The 26039-nt window shown below is 39.8% G+C and overlaps 1 protein-coding gene across 7 annotated transcripts in view; it reads left to right on the top strand.

Moving 5' to 3' along the window:
* The window catches only part of KLHL32 (kelch like family member 32), a 230963-nt gene that overhangs the window by 198303 nt on the left and 6621 nt on the right, over nt 1-26039 (top strand). For 6 of the 7 annotated variants that reach the window (XM_059941560.1, XM_059941554.1, XM_059941555.1 and 3 more), the window contains 3 exons: nt 7651-7709; nt 11319-11511; nt 13188-13282. In XM_059941560.1, coding sequence (XP_059797543.1) covers nt 7689-7709; nt 11319-11511; nt 13188-13282 — 309 coding nt within the window. In that variant the 5' untranslated portion in view covers nt 7651-7688. Of the gene's footprint in view, nt 1-7650; nt 7710-11318; nt 11512-13187; nt 13283-26039 lie in introns of those variants that run through there. The other variant, XR_009506207.1, reaches the window with a different exon arrangement.

Genomic DNA, 26039 nt, shown 5'->3' with positions numbered 1-26039 from the left:
GCTTGTCTGTAAAGCTTTTGATTTCTCTCTCGAATCTGAATGAGATCCTTGCCAGATAGGGTAATCTTGGTTGTAGGTTCTTCCCTTTCATCACTTTAAATATATCGTGCAACTGCCTTCTGGCTTGTAGAGTTTCTCCTGAGAAATCAGCTGTTAACCTTATGGGAGTTCCCTTGTATATTATTTGTCGTTTTTCCCTTGTTGCTTTCAATAATTTTTCTTTGTCTTTAATTTTTGTCAATCTGATTACTGTGTGTCTCAGCGTGTTTCTCCTTGGATTTATGCTGCATGGGACTCTCTGCGCTTCCTGGACTTGGGTGGCTATTTCCTTTCCCATGTTAGGGAAGTTTTCGACTATAATCTCTTCAAATATTTTCTCGGGTCCTTTCTCTCTCTCTTCTCCTTCTGGGACCCCTATAGTGCAAATGTTGTTGCGCTTAATGTTGTCCCAGAGGTCTCTTAGGCTGTCTTCATTTCTTTTCATTCTTTTTTCTGTATTCTGTTCCACAGCAGTGAATTCCACCATTCTGTCTTCCAGGTCACTGATCTGTTCTTATGCTTCAGTTATTCTGCTATTGATTCCTTCTAGTATAGTTTTCATTTCAGTTATTGTTTTGTTTATCTCTGTTTGTTTGTTCTTTAATTCTTCTTGGTGTTTGTTCTTTAATTCTTCTAGGTCTTTGTTAAACATTTCTTGCATCTTCCCGATCTTTGTCTTCATTCTTTTTCCTAGGTCCTGAATCACTTCACTGTCATTATTCTGAATTTTTTTTGTGGTTGGTTGCCTATCTCCACTTCATTTAGTTGTTTTTCTGGGGTTTTATCTTGTTCCTTCATCTGGTACATAGTCATCTGCCTTTTCATTTTGTCTGTCTTTCTGTGAATGTGGTTTTCCTTCCACAGGCTGCAGAATTCTATTTCGTCTTGCTTCTGCTGTCTGCCTTCTGTTGGATGAGGCTATCTAAGAGGCTTGTGTAAGTTTCCTGATGGGAGGGACTGGCGGTGGGTAGAGCTGGCTGTTTCTCTGGTGGGCAGAGCTCAGTAAAACTTCAATCTGCTTGTCTGCTGATGGGTGGGACTGGCTTCCCTCCTTCTTGGTTGTTTGGCCTGAAGTGACCCAGCACTGGAGCCTGTCCAACTCTTTGGTGGGGCTAATGGTGGAATCTGGGAGAGCTCATGCCAAGGAGTACTTCCCGGAACTTCTGCTGCCAGTGTCCTTTTCCCCACCGTCAGACACAGCCACCTCCTGCCTCTGCAGGAGACCCTCCAACACTAGCAGGTAGGTCTGGTTCAGTCTCCTGTGGGGTCACTGCTCCTTCCCCTGGGTCCTGATGCACACACTACTTTGTGTGTGCCCTCCAAGAGTGGAGTCTTTGTTTCCCGCAGTCCTGTCAAAGTCCTGTAATTAAACACCACTAGCCTTCAAAGTCTGATTCTCTTGCAATTCCTCCTCTCATTGCTGGACCCCCAGGTTGGCAAGCCTGACATGGGGCTCAGAACCTTCACTCCAGTGGGTGGACTTCTGTGGTATAAGTGTTCTCCAGTTTGTGAGTCACCCACCCAGCATTTATGGGATTTGATACTATTGTGATTACGCCCCTCCTACTGTCTCATTGCAGCTTCTCCTTTGTCTTTGGATGTGGGGTATCTTTTTTGGTGAGTTCCAGTGACTTCCTGTCAATGATTGTTCAGCAGTTAGTTTTGATTTTGGTGCTCTCGCAAGAGGGAGTCACCATTGGTATTTTGATAGGGATTGCATTGAATCTGTAGATTGCTTTGGGTAGTATGGACATTTTAATCATACTAATTCTTCTAATCCATGAGTAAGTATGGTATATCTTTCCATTTATTTGTGTTATCTTCATTTTCTTTCATCAGTATCTTATAGTTATCAGAAGTACAGGTGTTTTCCTCCTTGGTTAAATTTATTCCTAGGTATTTTATTCTTTTTGATGCAGTTGAAAATGGGATTTTCTTTATTTCTTTTTCTGATAGTTTGTTATTAGTGTACATAGATGCAGAAGATTTATGTATGTGAATTTTGTATCCTGCAAATTTACTGAAGTCATTTATTAGTTCTAATAGTCTTTTGGTTGGAGCCTTTAAGATTTTCTGTATATAAGTATCATGTCATCTGCATATAGTGACAGTTTTACCTATTCCTTTCCAATTTGAATGCCTCCTCTCTCTCTCTCTCTCTCTTTGCTAGTGCTAGGATTTCTAATACTGTGTTAAATAACAGTGGCAAGAGTGGGCATCCTTATCTTCTTCCTGCTCTTAGAGGAAAATATTTCAGCTTTTTACCGTGGAGTATTATGTTAGCTGTGGGTTTGTCATATGTGGTCTTCTTTACAGTGAGGTATGTTCCCTCTATACCCACTCTGTTGTGAGAGTTTTTAACATAAATCGATGTTGAATTTTGTCAAATTCTTTTTCTTCATCTATTGCGTGTTTGTGTTTTTTCCAGTTTTCTTCTTATAATTGATTTCTAGTTTCATACTGTTGTGGTCAGAAAAGTAGCTTGATAATGATTTCAATCTCCTTAAATTTATTGAGACTTTTTTGTGGACTAATATGTGATTTAGCCTGAAGAATGATCCATGTGCACTTGAAGAGAATGTGTATTCTGCTGGTTTTGGATGAAACGTTCTGTATATCTATTAAGGCTGTATGGCCTAATGTGTCATTTAAGGGCAATATTTCCGTACTGATTTTCTGTCTAGATCATCTATCCATTGATGCAAGTGGGATGTTAAAGTCCCCTACTATTGTATTACTGTCAATATCTCCTTCATGTGTGTTAATATTTGCTTTATGTATTTAGGTGCTCCTATGTTGGATGCATAAATATTTATGTGTCATATCCTCTTGTTGGATTGATGCCTTTATTATTACATAACACCTTTTTTGTCTTTTGTTGTAGTCTTTGTTTTAAAGTCTATTTTGTATGATATAAGTATTGCTATCCCAATTTTCTTTTCATTTCCATTTATATGGAGTATGTTATTCCATCCCTTCACTTTTAGTCTGTGTTTGTTTTTAGATCTGGAGTGATTCTCCTATAGGTAGTGTGTGTGTGTGTGTGTGTGTGTGTGTGTGTGTATATATGTATGTATGTATATATATATGTATATATATATGTGTGTCTTGTTTTTTTATCCATTCAGCTACCCTGTCTTTTGATTGAATCACTTAGTCTATTTACATTTGAAGTGATTATTGATAGGTGTGCACTTATTGCTATTTTGCTAATTTTTTTCTGGTTGTTTTTAGAGTTCTTCCCTCTTCTTTCTTCTTCTCTTGTTCTCTTCCTTTGTGACTTTCTTTAGTAATATGTTTGCTTTCCTTTCTTTTTATTTTTTGTGTATTTGTTATAGGTTTTTGGTTTTTGGTTACCATGAGGTTCCTGTAGTAACAATCTATATATATAGCTGTTTATTTTAAATTAATGGTCACTTAAGTTTGAGTGCATTCTAAAAGCACTGCATTTTTGTCCATCCTCCACATTTTATGTTTTTGATGTTATATTTTACATCTTTTTATTTTTTGTATCACTTAACTAATTATTTTAGATATAGATGATTTTACTACTTTTGTCTTTTAACCTTCATACTAGCTTTGTAGGTGGTTCTTATCCACCTTTACTGTATGTTTGCTTTTACCAGTGAGATTTTTTCTTTTGTAGTTTTCTTGTTTCTAGTTATGGCCTTTTCGTTTTTGCTTGAAGAAGTTCCCTTAACATTTCTTGTAATGTTGGTTTAGTGGTGATGAACTCCTTTAGCTTTTATTTGTGTAGTAAACTCTTCAGTTCTGAAAGATACTACTTCAATTCTGAAAGATAAACTTGCCAGGTAGTGTCTTCTTCGTTGTAAGTTTTTTTCCTTTCAGTACTTTGAATATATTGTGCCAATTCCTTCTGGACTATAAATTTTCTGTTGAAAACTCAGCTCATTATCTTATGGGGGTTCCCTTGTAAGTAACTAGTTGTTTTTCTCTTGCTGCTTTTAATATCTTCTCTTTATCTTTAACTTTTGACATTTTAATTGTAATGTGTCTTGGTGTCGGTCTCTTTGGTTTCATCTTGTTTGGGACTCTGTGCTTTGTGGACTTGGATGTCTGTTTCCTTCATCAGGTTAGGGACGATTTTTAACCATTATTTCATCAAATAGGTTTCCTGTCCCCATTTCTCTCTTTTCTCCTTCTGGGACCCCTTTGTTGTGAAGTTTAGTAAGCTTGATGTTGTTCCAGAGGTCCCTTAAACTATCCTCATTTTTTTAAACTCTTTTTTCTTTTTGGTGTTCTGATTGGATGTTTTCCACTACCCTGTCTTCCAGGTGGTTGATCCATTCTTCTGCATCTGCTGTTGATTCCTTCTGGTGTATTTTTCATTTCAGTTATTGTATTCTTCAGTTCTGATTGGTTCTGTTTTACATTTTCTATCTCTTTGTTGAAAGTTCTTATTGTGTTCCTCCATTCTTCTCCTGAGTTTGGTGAGCATCATTTTGGCTATTCCTTTGAACTCTTTATCTGGTAATTTGCTTATCTCCATATTGTTTAGTTCTTTTTCTGAGGATTTGTCTTGTTCTTTTGTTTGGAAGGTGTTTATTTGTCTCTTCGTTTTGCCTAACTCTCTGTGGTTGTTTCTTTGTATTAGGTATATCAGCTAGGTCTCTCCGTTTGAAAGAGTGGCCTTATGTAGGTGTCCTATGGGGCCCAGTGGTGCAATCTCCCCTGCTTACCAGAGCCAGGCACTCTAGGGGTTTCCCCTGTGTGGGATACCTGTGCCTTCCTGTTTTGTTTGGGCTGTGACTGGTGTAGGTGTGCTGGTGGGTGGCGCTGGCCCCCAGCATGAGTGGCTACAAGGCCTGGCCATGACTGTTACAGGTGCACTGTTTATGGGACTGGTCTCTAGTGTGGCAGATACCTTGGTGAGACACCGGTCAGTGCTGGCTGGAGCAGCTCACTTGATAGGGTGAGGCAGGAGCTGCTTTGGAAGGGCCAGCTGAGACAGGCCGGTTGGGCAGGGCTGATCCTCAAGGGATGCTGGGGCAGGGTGAATGGTGTTAGCTAGGGTGACTGAGCGTGAGAAAAATGGTGCCCACCTGTGCTGGGCCAGCTAGGTGGAAGGAAAGTAAAAAGATGCCTGCCAGCACTTCTGTCCCTAGAGAAAGTTCCACCAGATTGTTGCTCCTCTGGCACATGCCCTAAAATTAGTCAATGAATCTCCTTCTCATATGGCCCAGGTACTTTTCAAGCTGCTGCCTTTGCACTGGGAGTTGGAGTGAGTGAGTTTGTGTCCAAGCCCTTCAAGAGCAGTCTCGGTTTCCCACATCCCTCTGGCTCTCCTGAATATAATCCTCACTGGTTTTCAAAGCTGCACATTATTGGGGCTTGTTTCCTGGTGCAGGTCCTCTGGGCTGGGAATCCCAATGTGGGGCTCAGACCCCTTGCTCATCAGGGGCAACCACCACTGTGGTTGTGATATCCCTCCCACTTGTGGTTGCTGTACCCAGTGTGTGGGTTCTGACTAGGCTACATCTGTGCCCCTACTTCTCATCTCAATATCCTTAGTTGCAGAAAATCTGTTCTGCTAGTCTTCAGGTCATTCTCAGAGATTTGTAGTTACCGTTTTGGTGTGTTTGTGGGAGGAGGTAAGCTCAGGATCTTCCTACTCTGCTTTCTTGATCCTGCCCCAGTACATATTTTTTAAAATCAAAAAATTTCCCTAGGAAACTTATAGTTTGGCTCAATTTTAGATCTTTATTGCAAAATGAGTTGCTTCTTTGTGATACTTATTAAAATAAGAATGCTATTCATTTTACGCTAGCATCTAGAACTCTGTATAGGGCAATATTTCTAAAGATAGATTTTTTTGGGGGGTTCTCATATTTCTGTTATTTTACTACCTAATATTTAATATCTACTAGTGTTATTTTCTCACTGTGCTCTTTTATGTGTTGTTTTATAGTTTTTCCATTTGGTCGTAAAAATTAAAGTAGAATCAATAATTTCTGGGTTTTACAGGGCTCAGTGTACACCCCAAATGTGAAAAGAAGTATGAGGACAAATGGGAGAACCTTAGCTAGAATTGTGATAGGATTTTAGTGGTTCTTGATCTAGCAGAAGGTCTCAAGTCTTTTGGATCTAAGCTGTTGTCAAGAGGGCTTCAAAAATGTTGAGGATAACAGCAGCTGCACTGCCTTAGTCTAGATCTGCACTGTCCAATATGGTAGCTGGTAGCCAGGTAAGACTCATATAAGAAAAGCTCATTACCTTATTGAGTACTTGAAACGTGGTTAATCTGGATTGACTTGTTCTGTGTCAAAAATGCACAGGACTTTGAGGACTGAGTATGAAAAAAAGAATATAAAATACCTCAATAATTTTTATATTAATTTTAGGTTGAAATGGTAATAATTTGGCTAGACAGTAGTTCAACCTTATCTGCAGTTTTGCTTTCTGTGGTTTGAGTTACCCACAAACATGGTCTGAAAATATTAAATGGAAAATTCCCTAAGTGAACAGTTCAGAAGTTTTAAATTGAGCACTGTCCTGAATAGCATGATGAAATCTCGTGCCATTCCACTCCATCGTGCTCCAGATCCCCAACCATTGACATGGTCTGCTTCTGACATTTAACCATTGACATCATCATGGCTCAATGACCCAGGGTCACCTGAAGCAGATGATCCTCCCTCTGATGTACTGTCAGAAGGTCAGTAGTCGCCTGATGATATGTCACAATGCTTATGTCATTCCCCTCACTTCATCATCAAGTAGGTTATCATCTACATCATCACCGGAAGAAGGAGGAGTACAATACAATAAGGTATTTTGGGAGAGAGGCCACATTTACATAACTTCTGTTAGAGTACATGGTTATAATTGTTTAAATTCATTATTAGTTATTGTTGTTAATCTCTTACTGTGCCTAATTTATACATTAAACTTTATCATAGGTATATATGTATAGGAAAAAACAAAATATATATATTGTTTGGTACTATCCACACTTTAAGGCGTCTACTGAAGGCCTTGGAATGTGTCCCCTACAGATAAGGGAGGACTACTTTTTAATGTGACCACTGGGAAGTTTAAAATGGCATATGTAACTCCTGTTTGTGGTTCTTATTATATTCTGTTGGACAGCACTGGCTCTAGATCTCTTTTGATAAGTAATGTCTTTTCTTAGATATGGGTCTTCCAAAGAGACATCAAGATATCACTATGTTAGTGCACATAAGACTAGAGCTGTAAAATTACCAAGGTAGCTAAGGACAAGACTTTTCCATATAACTCTGCCCCTGGCATAAACTGTATAGAGATTTGTCTAAGTGTGCTATGCTTGCTCCCACTCCCTCACCATACTTTGCCCTTCATTCTGGCCATGCAGAGCAGCTTGACAAAATTGGGGGCCTCCTGGAAATCTCAGCATACTTGTTGCTTGCTCTCAGCTGGATCGCTTCTGAAATGTTTCTTGAAAATGCAACTGCTTCAACAATAAGCTTCTTAATTATGTCGTGGGTTCACCACAAGGGTATACAAACAGATCCTCAGCAGTAGCTAATTTTCCTTTAATTGTATCTCATTCTCATGTTGGAATATCCCATTTCTTATTCATGAAGCCTAACACGTGTTAATCCATTTCAGGTGGAGTAACTAACACGGCACAATATCAGAACAGACTAATGGTATATGAACCTAACCAGGTAAGACTCATATAAGAAAAGCTCATTATCTTAATTAAAATGAATTTTTGAAGATTGCTACAGTAATTAGGAGTTGGAATGCCAAGTCTATACACACACATGCAACTTAAACTTACATAGAGAAAAGGAAGCATCTGGATAAACTGCTTTTTGGTTGCCTTTTTTTTCCTCACAAAACACAATTTCAGCTCTTTTCGTTTTATGCTATACTTATATATATATACTTATATATACTTATATATACTTATATATATTTATATATACTTATATATATATACTTATATATACTTATATATACTTATATATATATACTTATATATACTTATATATACTTATATATACTTATATATATATACTTATATATACTTATATATACTTATATATACTTATATATACTTATATATATATACTTATATATACTTATATATGCATAATGTAGGAAAAAGGGAAAATATATTGATGAGTTAAATGCCCTTATTACCATTTATTTCAAGTGGCTGTTCATCATTGAGGCATCCTGAGAAAGGATTTGGATTGTCCTGTTGCTACATCCTTTTAGAAGGCCTGTCATTCTAGGAGGGGAACGTGCTTCTGGTTTCCTTATTCCCAAATAAAGTGATAACTTTTATTTAACTCTATATAGCCAACATATCCCAGGACAGTGTGTAGGACAAGTCTGAAGGAGAAGTATCTGAAGAGTTGGTGCACGTTTTTCATCTAAGAGCTGGGCCTGCAGTGGGAGCATTTTGATGGTGCCTGTCCCTTCTATCCACTTTTCATGCACACTTAATAACTTTTCTTTCCCCAAAAGGAGAACTGTTTTTATTCTCTTTTCCTTCTACCAAGGTATCTGTATGTAACTGTGGCACATGTTTGCTGAATTTTGTCATTTCTATGATTTTGGTAATGTAAGTATTTTTCATGATTTTGACAATATTCCAGAATGATTTGATTTGGAGGTTTCATCTTCATCAGCTGAAGATAACGGAACACAAAACAACAGGTTGGCTTTGGCACTCTGGGTTGGGACTAGCCATCAAATATATGTTCAGAGTGACCTCAGTCTAGTTAGTATTTTTTAATTTTAACAATTACTTGATTCTGAGTTTAGCGAAGGTATTTCTGTCTTTGCAAGTGTTTCCTGATGTCATTAGGGGCTGTAGGTTTCAGAGACCACGTGTCCCTGGGCCGGATGTCTCAAGAGGGATCATTAATTGCAGTTGCTTAAGTTTGGTGCACACGTGGTTAAAGAGGAAGAAGGTGTTAACATTTCTCAAATGAGTTCTGTTTCATGTTTGTACACACATGCTCTTTTTAAAAATTCTGCTGGCATATTGTTTACGGTGGGTACTGGCGAACATCACATCTGCTTGCATCTTGCTCAGAATCTCAATAACTCTATCATTCAGCCCTGGTGCTTATTTCTCCTCTAGGCCTTTGTGGAGAGTCGATAATGCCTGCCATCTGCCACAGAGCACATTGCTACCTGCCAACAGGCAGGCTGGGGTGACCTCTGCTTCCCCAGCACTGATTAGTATTCACACGCTAGCTTATTAGGAATGACCCCACCAGGCCTCTCTGTTTCTTTGCCTTTGCGGCGGTTGGCGGCTCACCTGGCAGGCACGGCAGTGAAGGAAGCTAAAGATATAATCAGGGGGTGCAGTCAGGCTTTGCAAACCAGATGGCATCCACAGTCCTGTGGCAGGGGACTGCACTGCTAGTGGAGACATTGATTCCTAATACTGTGACGGGTTGCCTTATTTTAGAAAGCACCTAAGGAAAGCATCATCAGTCTTGAGTTAAATCCACTCATGCATAATGTATTAAAGATAGTTCTTAGGAGAATATCTGAAAGAAAGGTTTGACTGTTTTATTAAAGATACATTTAATTGGAAGGAGATTCTTAATATGACATGTTTAAAAAGGGGGGAGCAGATAAATTCAAGCCTTAAAAAACTGGACAAACCACTTTCTTTTTCTCATGTTAGTGTATCTTTTTTTTTTTTTTTTTTTTTTATAAATAAGCTTTTTTGTGTGTGTACGTGGCACTACAGTTAATCTTTTATTTATTTATTTATTTATTTATTTATGGCTGTGTTGGGTCTTCGTTTCTGTGCGAGGGCTTTCTCTAGTTGTGGCAAGCGGGGGCCACTCTTCATCGCGGTGCGCGGGCCTCTCCCTGTCGCGGCCTCTCTTGTTGCGGGGCACAGGCTCCAGACGCGCAGGCTCAGTAGTCGTGGCTCACGGGCCTAGTTGCTCCGCGGCATGTGGGATCTTCCCAGACCAGGGCTCGAACCCGTGACCCCTGCATTGGCAGGCGGATTCTCAACCACTGCGCCACCAGGGAAGCCCCTTAGTGTATCTTTAAAAGAGAAATTACAAATGAGCCAGTCGATATGCCAATAGTGACTGGACCAATATTTATACAAAACTTTCTTTTTCGCTTCTTCCTTTACAGCTCTGTGAACTGAAATTCTATGTATTCAAACCATCATGTGATTTTTCTGGTCGAAATCCAAATTTTTCTCTGCAAAAAGAAGTAATCTATGTTCTTCCTGTATGTTTAGTGTTTATGTAGAAAGAAAATGGTAAGGTTTACTTACCTGTCCATTACTTCGTTGAGATTTAAAATTAAAGTCATATTTGATTTTCATCTATTTTTACATTGTATTTTAAATAGGAGCCTTATTTGAGAGGAGTTGAGCATACCTTTCTCATTCCTGAGAGTGATCTAGAACCAAATATTAGAGGTTTCACCATTCCCTAAAGTTATCACAGAACATTTGGTCTTCTAACAAAACAGATAACCGTGTGCCTGGAAATAACCTTTCCCAATTCGGTGAAGATGTGAGTGTAAATATATTAAAGGCTGTGAGGGGTTTGTCGCTGAATCAAATCTTAGCTCTTCCATTGACCTCCGGAGGTTCATCCTGGAAAGAACAGCAAAGCTGCCCTCACATTAGCTTATGAAGGGTCCTCGGGCAGCCAATGATTATATCACAATAACTTTTTAAAAGTGCATATTATTGGACATATGTGCCAGGCATTGTTCTAAGTGCTTTAAGTGTATTAGCTCATTTAATCTTCACAACAGGCTTGTCAGGTGGGTACTGTTATCTCTATTTTACAGATGAGGAAACAGGCACAGACAGGTTAAGTAAATTGCCAAGGTCACACACAGATGATAAACTCAGGCATTCTGGATCCAGAGCCTGTTTTGTTATCATTATGCCACCGCACACAATACACCTAACCATGCACTTGTACTCTTAAGTCATTTGCAGGAGTAAGTTCTCTCAATTGGGAGAAATAACCAATGATGAAAACGTCTAAATTCTCATATGCTCCCTTTACAAATTCAAAATGCAACCCAAGGAAGAGGAAATGCCTTATGTAAGTTGCAAATAGAGTTAGAACATGTGGGCTCTTCTGCACTTGTTCTCAGGCAAGAAGCCCATACCTTTCAAAGTACATAAACAACATTCAAATAGAATGTGATTGACCAACATTGGAGTCCCCACTACTAATGAAGCACTGCTGTTTTCTGCCCTGGAGGTCTCCACTTAAGAGAATTCACCTGAGTTTCTTTTTCCTCTTTTTTTGTCTCAGAATAAGTGGATAAGCCGCAGCCCCATGCTGCAGAGGCGGGTCTACCATTCCATGGCTGCTGTTCAAAGGAAGCTTTATGTTCTTGGAGGCAATGACCTGGACTACAATAACGACCGGGTCCTTGTGCGGCATATAGATGCCTACAACATGGACGCTGACCAGTGGACGCGCTGTAATTTTAACCTGTTGACTGGCAAGTACCTTTGATTGAGTAAATCAGGAAAAGCAGAGATTCAGGAAGTTGCCAAACTTGTTTTCTTAGATTTCTGTAGTGCAGCTGTAAATATTAAGTGCATGGTGGTAGAACAGCTTGCTTTTATTACCCAGAAAGGTGTGCATTGTTTATCTCACAAAATCGGACTCACTCATCAGGTGGCTGAACATCTGGTTTCTCAGGGCCCGTGTTACCTTTGTGTGTGTTTCACGTTGCCAAGAGAGACATGTCAGGTCCATTATTGTCAATCAGTATTCACGTAGGAACATTGGTATAAGTAGAAGGAAACAGGCGCTGAAAGAGGTAATGACTCTTTACAGGAGCAATTTATTTTTTACTTCTCACTACTTTTAGTCCTCTTATTTCTGGTGAGTGCAGGAGAGTGGTCTTCATTGTTTGTCAGTGTCCAATATAGCTTCTGCCTGTATTCTCCTAAAGACAAAACTTTAGAGATGTTCTGTGCATGGGGGTTTGGCAGCACTTCTGGCCACACAGACCCACCCAAGCATTACCACGGGGTAGCACTAGGTAGGGACCGTACTCATCCCACAGGGGAGTAAATGAAAGCAGCGAACAGCTTACCCCTGACTTTTTTTTATGAAGTTGAAAACTTGTCCTCCCTTTTCGGCCTACATGATTAAGATCCCTTCCAGGCTGCTCTAATAGGAAAATCACAAACTCAAACGGATGGGCTGGACTATTGCCTCAAGACATTTTAATATGCTGAGTGGGCACTCAATCACTCCCAGCTGCTGCTACGGAGGCCACAGTGGGGGCATAACCAGTGTGAGAGGTTTAGATGCTTTGTATTGAGCTCCTGTTTTTGCGAAAATGATCTTTGAGGCCCACCTACAAGCACTTAGCTCTAAGTTGCTGCAGTGGTACCTTAGCCCCTTGGTCCCTCGATCTGTGCTTCTGTCTGCTTTAGGATCCAGCTTATTTATTACCCGAGTCAATCCTGTGTCAGACCATCAATAAAAAGAGACTATCTCACTCTCTGATGGCCTCCAGGGAAGAATATGTAGTAGTGAGTTATTCTGTCTTCTTTTTTAAGTTGGGGAGGAACCTTTCATCATTTTGGCGTGTCAGTATCTAGGGACTACCCAGGCTGGTCCTAGCTCAGGAACTTTAATATAGTCTTAAAACTGTTGTGTATGTAAAGAAAAGAAGGGTAGTAACTTTATCAATCTTCTCTGTCATTTGTCTTCATTTGGGGCACACTAGGGGCATGGCTCTGTTTTATTGGCTTCTTGCGGTTGCAGCCGTTACAAATGTAAGCACTTGCTTAAAAGCATTTGTAGTACAAGAGGTGTTTTGCATTCCTAAAATATACCATATAAACTAATGGCATACAACATAGTATAAAACTTAGTTCTGTGTGGCTTATTATTGCTGTATTTAATGCTGTATTTACTAACTTGGCTGGCTATTAAGTGTTATGGCCGGATTCTGACCCAACACAGATTCATTCTCTGAGAGTGGTTAATTCTTCCCTCTGAGAACTGGGAGACAGTGATTAGTTGAGGCAGAAATCCTGTGGAATATACAAGTGTGCCACAGAGGGAAATTGTATCCCTCAGTGGCAAAAGGGTTAATGAAGACATGCAAGGAAATGGATTTATTTTTCCTCTTTTTTTCACTTCTCTTTACTTTAGGCCAAAATGAATCCGGAGTTGCCGTCCACAATGAGAGAATATATTTAGTGGGTGGATATTCGATTTGGACGAACGAGCCTCTGGCTTGCATCCAGGTGAGTGGTTGAAGTTCCTTTTGGAGTTTGTTCAAGTGGTTCAGTGAGGTTATTTTTGCAGTGCTGCTATTGCAGGGAGAGATATTTACAGGTAGGAAGAAGACTGAGCTTCCTTTGTGCAGCAAGTTCAGCCACTAAACTTCATCCTGCCTCCTAAAGATGCTAGCTAATAAATGATGGAGCCCTGTTGAAAATAAAGATGGCAATGAGCTTTGAAAATATATGGTATACTGGAAATGGGGAAAGTGGAATGCTTTTTCCTTTCCTATAAACCAAAACATCTAGAAATCTTGGTAATAGTACTTTCACATCTGCAAAACTTTACAAATGTCTCCTTTCTATTCCATTTTCTTATTTTCTGTATTACAATTCATTCAACAAATGCCACCTATGAAGGTGGTGTTCTTTCCTGGCAGAAGTGAGTAGTAGTAGTTTATGATTGGAAGCTTGTATTGCTTCCCTCTTAGAACTGTTTTTACTGTGTTCCATAGGTGTTTTTAATTTATCATGTTTTCATTTTCATTTGTCTCTGGGTATTTTTTTACTTCCTCTTTGATTTCTTCAGTTATCCACTGGTTGTTTAGTAGTATGTAGGTTAGCCTCCATGTGTTGTGTTTTTTGCATTTTTTTCTTATAGTTAATTTTTATTCTTGTAGAGTTGTAGTCATAAAAAGATGCTTGATATGATTCCACTATTCTTAAATTTACCGAGGCTTGTTTTGTGGTCTAGCATGTGATCTATCATGGAGAATGTTCCATGTGCAACTGAGAAGAATGTGTATTCTGTTGCTTTTGGATGGAATGTCCTATATGTAGCTATTAAGTCCATCTGGTTCGATGCTTCATTTAAGGCCAGTGTTTCTTTATTGATTTTCTGTCTGGGTGATCTGTTCACTGATGTAAGTGGCATGTTAAAATACCCTACTATTATTGTGTTACTGTCGTTTTCTCCCTTTATGTCTGTTAGTATTCACTTTATGTATTTAGGTGCTCCTATTTTGGGTGCATAGATATTTACAAGTGTTATATCTTCTACTTGGATTGACTTCTTGATCATTATGTAATGACCTTCTGTGTGTCTTGTAACAGTCTTTGTTTAAACTCTATTTTGTCTGATATAAGTATTGCTACACTGGCTTTCTTTTGATTTCCATTTGTATGGAACATCTTTTTCAATCCCCTCACTTTCAGTGTATGTGTGTCTTTAGATATGAAGTGAGTCTCTTGTAGGCAGCATATATATAGGTCTTGTTTTTGTATCCATTCAGCCACTCTGTGTCTTTTGATTGAAGCATTTAGTGCATTTACATTTAAAGTAATTATCAATATGTATGTTCCTATTGCCATTTTGTTAATTTTTGGGGGGTTGTTTTTGTAGGTCTTTTTTCCCCCCTTCTTTTGTTCTCTTGTGACTTGATGACTATATTTAGTGTTATGTTTGGATTCCTTTCTCTTTTCCTCTATGTACCTATTGGAGATTTTTGATTACCATGAGGTTTAGCAAGGGAAAAGCAACAAGTTGTATACGAGGGAATTGTCATAAGGCTATAAGCTGACTTTTTAACAGAAACTCTGCAGGCCAGAAGGGATTGGCACAATATATTTAAAGTGATGAAAGGGAAAACCCTACAACCAAGAATACTCCACCCAGCAAGGCTCTCTTTCAGAATTAACGGAGAGATCAAAAGTTTTACAAACAAGCAAAAGCTAGCAGAGTTCAGCACCACCAAACCAGCTTTACAAGAAATGTTAAAGGAACTTCTCTTTTCTATTTCACTTAAAAGAAAAGGTCACAACTAGAAACATGAAAATTATGAATGGAAAAAGCTCATCATTAAATGTAAACAAACGGTTAAGGTAGGAAATCATCCACACAGAAAGCCAGTAGAAAAAACACAAAAGTAGTAAAAATCATTTATATCCACAATAAGCAGTTCCCTCGTATACAACTTGTTGCTTTTCCCTTGCTGTTCTTAATATTCTTTCTTTAATTTTTGCCATTTTAATCAATGTATCTTGGTGTGTTCCTTTATGGGTTAATCCTGTGTGGGACTCTGTGCTTCCTGGAATTGGGTGACTGTTTCCTTTCCCAGATTAGGGAAGTTTTCAGCTATTATGTCTTCAAATATGTTCTCAGCCCCTTTCTTTCTCTCTTCTCCTGGGACCCCTATAATGAGAATATTAGTGTGATTGATGGTGTCTCAGAGGTCTCTTAAGTTGTCCTCATTTATTTTTATTCTTTTTTCTGTTCAGCGTCAGTGATTTCCACTACTCTGTCTTCCAGCTCACTGATTCATTCCTCTGTATCATAGAGTCTGTTGATTCCTTCTAGTGTATTTTTCATTTCAGTTATTGTATTCTTCATCTCTGGTTGTTCTTTATAGTTTCTAACTCTGTTAAAAACTCCTAACTTCTTGCTTTGTGCATTCATTCTTCTCCTAAGTTCTTTGATCATCTTTACAATCACTACCCTGAACACTTTCTCAGGTAGATTGCCTATCCATTTCACTTAATTCTTCTTCTGGGGTTTTATCTTGTTCCTTCATTTGGAGTATGTCCCTCTGTTGCCTCATTTTGCCTAACTTGCTTTTTAAATTTTTCTGTGTCTGGTAGGTTGGTTACAGTTCCCAGCCTTGGGTGACCTTTTGTAGGAGATGTCCTATGCATCTTGGCAGAACACACCCCTCTCATCACCAGAGCTACATGCTCTAGTGGTGCCCCTATATGGGCTGAGTGGGTCCTTCTTTTGTGACAGGCTGACTGCTGTGGGCAGCACAGTAGGCTTGGTTGACCCCCAGTCTGGTTAGTTGTCAGGTCCTGCCTTGTGTCGAGGCTGCTGTCTGCTGGCTGGTGGGGCCAGGTCATGAGGCAGCTGGTTGCGGAACCCCTGGGAGCCCTAGGATTTTGCTGGCTCACTGGAGGATGGAGTCAGGGTCCCGAAGACCTCAGGGCTGTTGCCTGCCCACTGGTGGATGAAGCCAGATCCTGGGCCTAATGCTGGCCTACTGGTGGGCAGAGCTGAGTTCTGGGAACTGGTTGCAGGGCCCAGGGGTCCCAGAGCTATTGTCCAATCACTGGTGGCTGTGGCTAGTTTCTAACACAGTTGGTTGCAGGGTCTGGGCTGTCCTGAAGCTTGTATTGGCCTGCTAATGGGCAAGGCCAGGGCCCAGCCAGTGTGAGGGCAGGGTCTGGCCTGCTGGTGGAATGGTCAGTTCCACAGGCTGCAGGGCTGCAGTTAAGTATTGTGGCTGATGTCCACCCCTCGGTGGATAACAGTGGTCCTGAGGCTAGAGAAGGCTCACCAGAGGCTGTTGCAAGGGCCCAGGGATTTCTGAGGCTGCCCACTGTGTCCCAGCATCTCTGGGTGAGGGCCCTAGGGGCCCCATATCTAATGTCTGTGTACTAGTTTGTAGGGCTGTGTCCTGAGCCCTCTGGTAGGCAGAGCCATGTCCGGGGAGCTCTGGGCTTAGGGAGTTTTAAGGCAGCCCTTCTGCTAATGGGTAGAGCTGTCTCTGCTCAGTTAGCTGCTTGGCCTGAGGCATCCCAGCACTGGTACCTAGTCTGTCGGGCCAGGGTAGGGCTGGGTCCCGAGGCTAATAATGTAGAGGGAGGGTTAAAAAGTGGTGCTTGCCAGCACCAGTGTCCATGAGGTAGAATGAGCTCCCCAGAATGGCCGCCTCCAGTGTCTGTGTTCACAGGGTGAGCTGCGAGATCACTCCAAGATCAGCAGGTAGGTCTGACCAAGGCTTCTTTCAAATTACTGCTTCTGCCCTGGGGCCAGGAGTGTAAGATTTCGTGTGCACCCTTTAAGAGTGAAGTCTCTATTTCCTCCAGCCCTCTGGCACTCCTGAAAGTAAGCCCTGCTGGCCTTCAAAGCCAAATGCTCTGGGGGCTCATCTTTCCAGTGCAGGACCCCTGGGCTGGGAAATGCAACACGGGGCTCAGACCCCCTCACTCCTTTGGAAGAACCTCTGCAATTGTAATTACTCTCCCCACTGTGGGTTGCCCACCTGTGGGTATGGGACTTGACTAAATCACAACTCCGCCTCTCTTACCCATCTCGTTATGGTACCTTCTTTATATCTTTAGTTTGTAGAAGATCTTTTCTGGTAGGTTCCAAACCTTTTCATCAATGGTTGTTCTACAAATAGTTGTAATTTTGGTGTGCCTGTGAGAGGAGGTGAGCTTAGGGTCTTTCTACTGTACCATCTTGGCCAATCTCCAGAGGCAGTACACTCTTTGACATCAATCTTAGAAATATTATTTTTAATGTGTCTCTATTTCCTGGCTTCTGGAGTATCCAGGGTTGTTCCTTTGACTCTAATGTCTCCTCTTTCATTTCTAATTTATTTATTTTCTTCTTTGATTAGGAGTTTTATTATTATTTTTTTTTATTGGGGTATAGTTGTTTTACAATGTTGTGTTAGTTTCTACTGTACAGCGAGTAGAGTTCCCTGTGCCATACAGCAGGTTCCTATTAGTTATCTATTTTATACATAGTAGTGTATATATGTCAATCCCAATCTGTCTCCCAATTCATCCAACCACCACCCCCCGCTTTCCCCTCTTGGTGTCCATACATTTGTTCTCTACATCTATGTCTCTATTTCTGCCTTGCAAACTGGTTCATCTGTGCCATTTTTCTAGATTCCACATATATACATTAATATACGATAGTTGTTTTTCTCTTTCTGACTTAACTTCTAATTTATTTGAGTCCTCTCTTTTTTCCTTGATAAGTCTAGCTACAGGTTTACCTATTTTGTTTATCTTTTAAAAGTGGCTTTAAGCTTTACTGACCTTTTCTATTGTCTTTTTATAGTTTCTATTTATTTCCACTCTGATCTTTGTTGTTTCCTTCCTCTACTAACTAACTTTTGGGCTTAGTTTGTTCTTCTTTATCTATCTAGTTCCTAGTGTAAAGTTAGGTTATTTATTTGAACTTTTTTTCTTAATGTTATATATTTGAACTTTTTTTCTTAATGTAGGTACCTCTATGATCTTCTCTCTTACAACAGCTTTTGCTGCATCCCATAAGTTTTAGTATGTTATATTACATTTTCATTTGCTTCAAGGTATTTTCTGATTTTTCTTTTGATTTCTTCTTTGACCCATTGTTCAGTAACATGTTATTTAATCTTCACATATTTGTGAGTTTTCCAGTTTTATTCTACTGATTCCTAATTTCATACCATTGTGGTCAGAAAGGATGTGTGATATGATTTCAATCTTAATAAATTTAAGACTTGTTTTGTGGCCTAACATATATCCTGGGGAGTGTTCCAGAATATATTTTCCTCAAGTGTACATGGGACATTTACAAAAACCAATCATGTACTAGGGTTAAGGCTAAGAAGACTTAAAAATTAAGTATTATGTATGTAGACTATAATCTCTAACTAACTACAATGCAATTAAGTTAGAACTTAAAAAGTTAGTTAAATAAACTCCTATTTTGCTAAATAACTCATGGGTTAAAGAAGTCCTAATGGAAGTTTAAAAAATACCCAGAACTTAAGGATAATAAAAACAATACATAGCAAAGCATGTGGGATACATATAGCATAATAAGTTAGAACATGAACCAAAAAACCCTCAAAGTAGAAAGAGAGAATAATGATAGGAAAATAATGAAGTAGGAAACAAAAATACAGTAGAAAAAATTTTATCAAAGGCACAAATTAGTTCTTTGAAAAATCTTGAAACTCTTTATGGGAGTCTTTAGTTAATTGAAGTCTACCTTGTACTAGAGTTTGGTCCTATCTTTCGGATAACAACAAACAAGCAAACTATTTTCTTTCAAGGAGGGCTTCCAGTCTTTCATCTGTGCATGTATTTGTCAGTCATCACTGTCTTTGGGGTTTCTTTTTGTTTTGTTCTTTTTAGAATTGTAGAACATTGAACTGAGCAACAGGCAGTGATCTGTAATGCTGGGACCCTGGTTTTTAAGTGGTTTGGGACCCTTCATTTGACTACTTACTCAATAGAAGCAAGTTTGGGTTTATTAAAAAGATGCAAATTTTAAATATACTTATGGGTATATTTCTACTAGTTGTAATGTTCAATTAGATGAAGGAATAGAAATCAAGATGGAATGGTCACTAATCATATACACTAATTAATGCCTCATGACTTCTGGTTGTTCCCAAACAAATCTGTCCTCAAAAGATGAAGAGGTGAGGTACATGTGTATATCTTAAACCACTGAGGATATTCTAGAGTAGCCTCAGAACTACGGTGATTCTAAAAAAGATGCGATTCTTAAATGTTTTAATCAATGCCTGTGTTAGTGGAATAAATTTCATCTGAGACTGGACAGTAAAATATTCTACTATATTTGCTTTTTTAAAAAATTAGCATTATGAACAGTTCTGTGTTCCAGTAGTCATTTCGAAGTACCAAGTCAATCAGTAATTTTGCAGGTGCTGTTTATTCCCTTGGCTGGCACAGTAGTCTCACAAAGCACAGATAAATTTGAAAAAGGCTTTTAAGAGCCTTTATTGTTTATAGATAATAAGTTCATATAAGTATATGGATTGTCACTTAAAGAGATGCTTGGAATGAAAGTCTTCATGGATAAGAGACTCATTTTAGTTATTCACAACTGGTTATGGGTTACATTACCATTCATTCTAAACTACGGTTGCACAATCTCAAATACTTGTTTTTTTGGTGACTACAGGACTATTTATTTTGGTTCAGTAAAAGTAAATATGTTGATGGTTGGAGAGACTAGCTACATGTTCAAAAGCAAGCCAGTTCTCTACTACTTGCTGGAAGAATATCCAACAGAGAAGAAAGATGATGAGAGACTGGAATAGTGTTTATGAGAAGATATTGATTAGACAGTAGAAATTCCTGAGTACCTATCAGCAGTATGAAAATTACAGGAAAGAGAGGAGACAAGATGGTGGAGTAGAAGAATGTGAGCTCACCTCTTCTTACGGAAACACCAAAATTACAAGTAACCGCTGAACAACCACTGACAAAAAAACACTGCAACCTACCTAAAAAGTTACCGTACATCCAAAGACAAAGAAGAATCCACAACTAGATTGTAGGCGGGACACAACTGCGATAAAATCCAATCCCATATATGCTGGGTATAAAATAATTATGCCACAGAAGTTCTCCTGCAGGAGTGAAAGTCCTGAGTCCCACCTCAGGCCTCCCCAGCCTGGGGGTCTGGCAATGGGAGGAGGAGGCCCCAGAGAATGTGGCTTTGAAGGCCAGCAGGGTTTGACCACAGGGATTCCACAGGACTGGGGGAAACAGAAACTCCACTCTTGGAGGGCGCACACAGGGTCTTGTGCACGTCAGGACTCAGGGAAAAAGTGGTGACCTCATGAGAGACTGGGGCAGACTTACCTGCTAGTATTATATTGGAGGGTCTCCTGCAGAGGCAGGGGGTGGCTGACTCACTGCAGGGACAAGGACACTGGCGGTGGTAGTCTGGGGTGTACTCATTGCCGTGAGCCCTCTTGGAGGCCTCCATTTTCTCACCAAGACCTGGCCCCAACCAACAGTCTGTAGTTCCAATGCTGAGATATCTCAGGCCAAACAACCAACAGGATGGGAAAACAGACCCACACATCAGCAGAGAGGCGCTTAAAGTCTTCCTGAATAAACAGGTAGCTGATAAACACACCCCCTGACATGGTCCATCCCACCAGAGGGACAAGACCCAGCTCTACCCACGAGTGGGCAGGTACCAGTCCATGCCACCAGGAAGCCTGTACAAGCCTCTTAGCCTCATCCACCAGAGGGCAGACAGCAGAAGCAAGAACTACAAATATGTAGCCTGCAAAACAGAAACTGCAATCACAGAAAGACAAAATGAGACGGCAGAGGAATATGTCCCAGATAAAGGAAAAAGATAAAACCCCAGAATAACAAAGTGAAGTGGAGGTAGGCAATCTACCTGAAGAAGAATTCAGAGTAATGATAGTAAAGATGATCCAAGATCTCGGAAAAAAGAGCGGAGGCACAGATTGAGAAGATACAAGAAATTTTTAACAGAGACCTAGAACTAAAGAAAAAACAAAGAGAGATGAACAATACAATAACTGAAATGAAAAATAACACTAGAAGGAATCAATAACAGAATAACTGAGGCAGAAGAATGGATAAGTGAGCTGGAAGACAGAATGGTGGAAATCACTGCTACAGAACAGAATAAAGAAAATAAGAATGAAAAGAAATGAGGACAGTCTCAGAGACCTCTGGGACAACATTAAATGCATCAACATTCACATTATAGGGGTCCCAGAAGGAGAAGAGAGAAAGAAAGGGCCTGAGAAAATATTTGAAGAAATAATAGCTGACAACTTCCCTAACATGGGAAAGAAAACAGTCACCCAAGCCTAGGACGTGCAGAGAGTCCCAGGCAGGATAAACCCAAGGATGAACACACTGCGACACATAGTAATAAAACTGACAAAAATTGAAGACAAAGAGAAAATATTAAAAGCAACAAGGGAAAAAGCAACGGATAACATACAAGGGAACTCCCATAAGGTTATCAGCTGATTTCTGCAGAAACTCTGCAGGCCAGGAGTGGCACCATATATTTAAAGTGATGAAAGGGAAGAACCTACAACCAAGAATACTCTACTCAGCAAAGCTCGCATTCAGATTCGACGGAGAAATCAAAAGCTTTACAGAGAAGCAAAAGCTAAGAGAATTCAGCACCACCAAACCAGCTTTGAAACCAATGCTAAAGGAAATTCTCTAGGTGGAAAAGAAAAGGCCACAACTAGAAACAAAAAAATTATGAGTGGGAAAGCTCACTGGTAAAGGCAAACATACAGTAAAGGTAGGAAATCATCTGCACACAAATACGATATCAAAACCAGCAACTGTGAGAAGAGGAGAGCACAAAAGCAGGACATTGGATATCCATTTGAAATTAAAAGACCAGCAACATAAAAAAATCTTGTTTATATATTGATGGCTATATCAAAACCTCATGGAAAATGCAAACCAAAAATCTACAATAGATACAAACACAAAAAAGAAAAAGGAATCCAAACAAAACACGAAAGTTAGTCATCAAATCACGAGAACAAAAGAGGAAGGGAAGACAAAACACCTACAAAAACAAATCCAAAACAATTAACAAAATGGCAGTATGAACATACGTACTGTACAGGGTTCAAGATGGCGGAGTAGAAGGACGTGCTCTCACTCCCTCTTGCAAGAAGACCGGAATCACAACTAACTGCTGAACAATCATTGACAGGAAGACACTGGAACTCACCAAAAAAGATACCCCACATCCAAAGACAAAGGGGAAGCCACAATGAGACTGTAGGAGGGGCGCAATCACAATAAAATCAAATCCCATAACTGCTGGGTGGGTGACTCACAAACTGGAGAACACTTATACCACAGAAGTCCACCCACTGAAGTGAAGGTTTTGAGTCCCAGGTCAGGCTTCCCAACCTGGGTGTCTGGCAACGGGAGAAGGAATTGCTAGAGAATCAGACTTTGAAGGCTAGCGGGATTTGATTGCAGGACTTTGACAGGAATGGGGGAAACAAAGACTCCACTCTTGGAGGGCACACACAAAGTAGTGTGTGTATCGGGACCCAGGGGAAGGAGCAGTGACCCCACAGGAGACTGAACCAGACCTACCTGCTAGTGTTGGAGGGTCTCCTGCAGAGGCGGGGGGTGGCTGTGTCTCACCATAAGGACAGGGACACTGGCAGCAGAAGTTCTGGAAGTACTCCTTGGCGTGAGCCCTCCCAGAGTCCACCATTAGCCCCACCAAAGAGCCCAGGTAGGCTCCAGTGTTGGGTTGCCTCAGGCCAAACAACCAACAGGGAGAGAACCCAGCCCCACCCATCAGCAGACAAGCGGATTAAAGTTTTACTGAGCTCTGTCCACCAGAGCAACAGCCAGCTCTACCCACCACCAGTCCCTCCCATCAGGAAACTTGCACAAGCCTCTTAGATAGCCTCATCCACCAGAGGGCAGACAGCAGAAGCAAGAAGAACTACCATCCTGCAGCCTGCAGAACAAAAACCACATTCAAAGAAAGATAGACAAGATGAAAAGGCAGAGGGCTATGTACCAGATAAAGGAACAAGATAAAACCCCAGAAAATCAGCTAAATTAAGTGGAGATAGGCAACCTTCCAGAAAAAGAATTCAGAATACTGATAGTGAAGATGATCCAGAACCTTGGAAGAAGAATGGAGGCAAAGATCGAGAAGATGCAAGAAATGTTTAACAAAGACCTAGAAGAATTAAAGAGCAAACAGAGATGAACAATACAATAACTAAAATGAAAAACACACTAGAAGGAATCAATAGCAGAATAACTGGGGCAGAAGAACAGATAAATGACCTAGAAGACAGAATGGTGGAATTCACTGCTGTGGAAGAGAAGAAAGAAAGAATGAAAGGAAATGAAGACAGCCTAAGAGACCTCTGGGACAACATTAAATGCACCAACATTTGCATAATAGGGGTCCCAGAAGGAGAAGAGAGAGAGAAAGGACCCCAGAAAATACTTGAAGAGACTATAGTCGAAACCTTCCCTAACATGGGAAAGGAAATAGCCACCCAAGTCCAGGAAGCACAGAGAGTCCCATACAGGATAAACCCAAGGAGAAACACGCCGAGACACATAGTAATCAAAGTGGCAAAAGTTAAAGACTTTAAAGAAATGCAAATCAAAACTACAACGAGAACATGTTTGAAATTATTCTGTCCATTATGTCTTATAAAGTTTAAAATCAACAACAACAACAAAAAAACTACAATGAGGTATCACCTCACACCAGTTAGAATGGGCATCATCACAAAATCTACAAACAACCAATGTTGGAGAGGGTGTGGTGAAAAGGAAACCCTCTTGCACTGTTGGTGGGAATGTAAATTGATAGAGCCACTATGGAGAACAGTATGGAGGTTCCTTAAAAAACTAAAAACAGAACTACCATATGACCCAGCAATCCCACTACTGGGCATATACCCAGAGAAAACCATAATTCAAAAAGACACATGCACCCCAATGTTCATTGCAGCACTGTTTACAATAGCCAGGTCATGGAAGCAACCTAAATGCCCATCAACAGATGAATGGATAAAGAAGATGTGGTATACATATACAATGGAATATTACTCCGCCATAAAAAGGAACGAAATTGGGTCATTTGTAGAGACGTGGATGAATCTAGAGACTGTCATACAGAGTGAAGTAAGTCAGAAGGAGAAAAACAAATACTACATATTAACGCATATATGTGGAATCTAGAAAAATGGTACAGATGAATCGGTTTGCAGGGCAGAAACTAAGACACAGATGTAGAGAACAAATGTATGGACACCAAAGGGGGAAAGTGGCGGGAGGTGGGGGTGGTGGTGTGATGAATTGGGAGATTGGGATTGACATATATATGCTAATATGTATAAAATGGATAACTAATAAGAACCTGTTGTATAAAAATTAAAAAAAAAAGTACAAATTGATGATTACCTTAAATGTAAATGGATTAGATGCTCCACCCAAAAGATACAGATTGACTGAATGGATACAAAAACAAAACCCATATATATGCTGTCTACAAAAGACCTACTTCAGATCTAGGTACACATGCAGACTGAAAGTAAGAGGATGCAAAAATGTATTCCATGCAAATGTAGCTCAAAAGAAAGCTGGAGTAGCAGTACTCATATCACACAAAATAGACTTTAAGATAAAGATTGTTACAGGAGACAAAGAAGGACACTACATAATGATAAAGGGATCAATGCAAGAAAAAGATACAGCAACTGTAAATATATATGCACCCAACATAGGAGCACCTCAATTTATAAGGCAAATACTTACAGCCATAAAAAGGGAAATAATACTGGGAGACTTTCACACCCCACTTTCATCAATGGACAGATCATCCACACAGAAAATCAATAAGGAAAACACAGGTTTAAATGACACATTAGATCAGATGCACTTAACTGATATTTATAGGCATTCCATCCAAAAGCAGCAGAGTACACATTCTTCTCAAGTGCACATGGAACACTCTCCAGGATTGAGCACATGCTGGGCCAGAAAACGAGCCTTGGTAAATTCAAGAAAATTGAAATCATATCAAGCATCTTCTCTGACCACAACACTATGAGATTAGAAATCAACTACAAGAAAAAAAAATTGTGAAAAACACAAATATGTGGAAGCTAAACAATATACTACTAAACAACCAATGGATCACTGAAGAAATCAAAGAGGAAATAAAAAAATACCTAGAGACAAATGAAAATGAAAACATGATGATCCAAAACCTATGGGACACAGCAAAAGCACTTCTAAGAGGGAAGTTTATAGCGATACAAGAAAAAATCTCAAATAAACAACTTAGTCTTACACCTAAAGCAACTAGAGAAAGAAAAACAAAACCCAAGGTTAGTAGAAGGAAAGGAATCATAAAGATCAGAGCAGAAATAAATGAAATAGAGATGAAGAAAACAATAGAAAAGATCAGTGAAACTAAAAGCTGGTTTTTTGAAAAGATAAAGTTGAAAAACTTTAGCTAGACTCATCAAGAAGAAGAGGGAGAGGGCTCAAATCAATAAAATTAGAAATGAACAAGTTACTGTGGGCACCTCAGAAATACAAAGGATCATAAGAGATTACTACAAGCAGCTATATGCCAATAAAATAGACAACCTAGAAGAAATGGACAAACTCTCAGAAACGTACAACCTCCCAAAACTAGACCAGAAAGAAATAGAAAATATGAACAGAC

Source organism: Balaenoptera ricei, chromosome 12 (genome assembly GCF_028023285.1).
Source record: "Balaenoptera ricei isolate mBalRic1 chromosome 12, mBalRic1.hap2, whole genome shotgun sequence".
In the NCBI taxonomy this organism is placed as follows: domain Eukaryota; kingdom Metazoa; phylum Chordata; class Mammalia; order Artiodactyla; family Balaenopteridae; genus Balaenoptera; species Balaenoptera ricei.
Note: the sequence above shows the minus strand (reverse complement) of the source record. Positions and strands in the feature narration are given on the sequence as shown.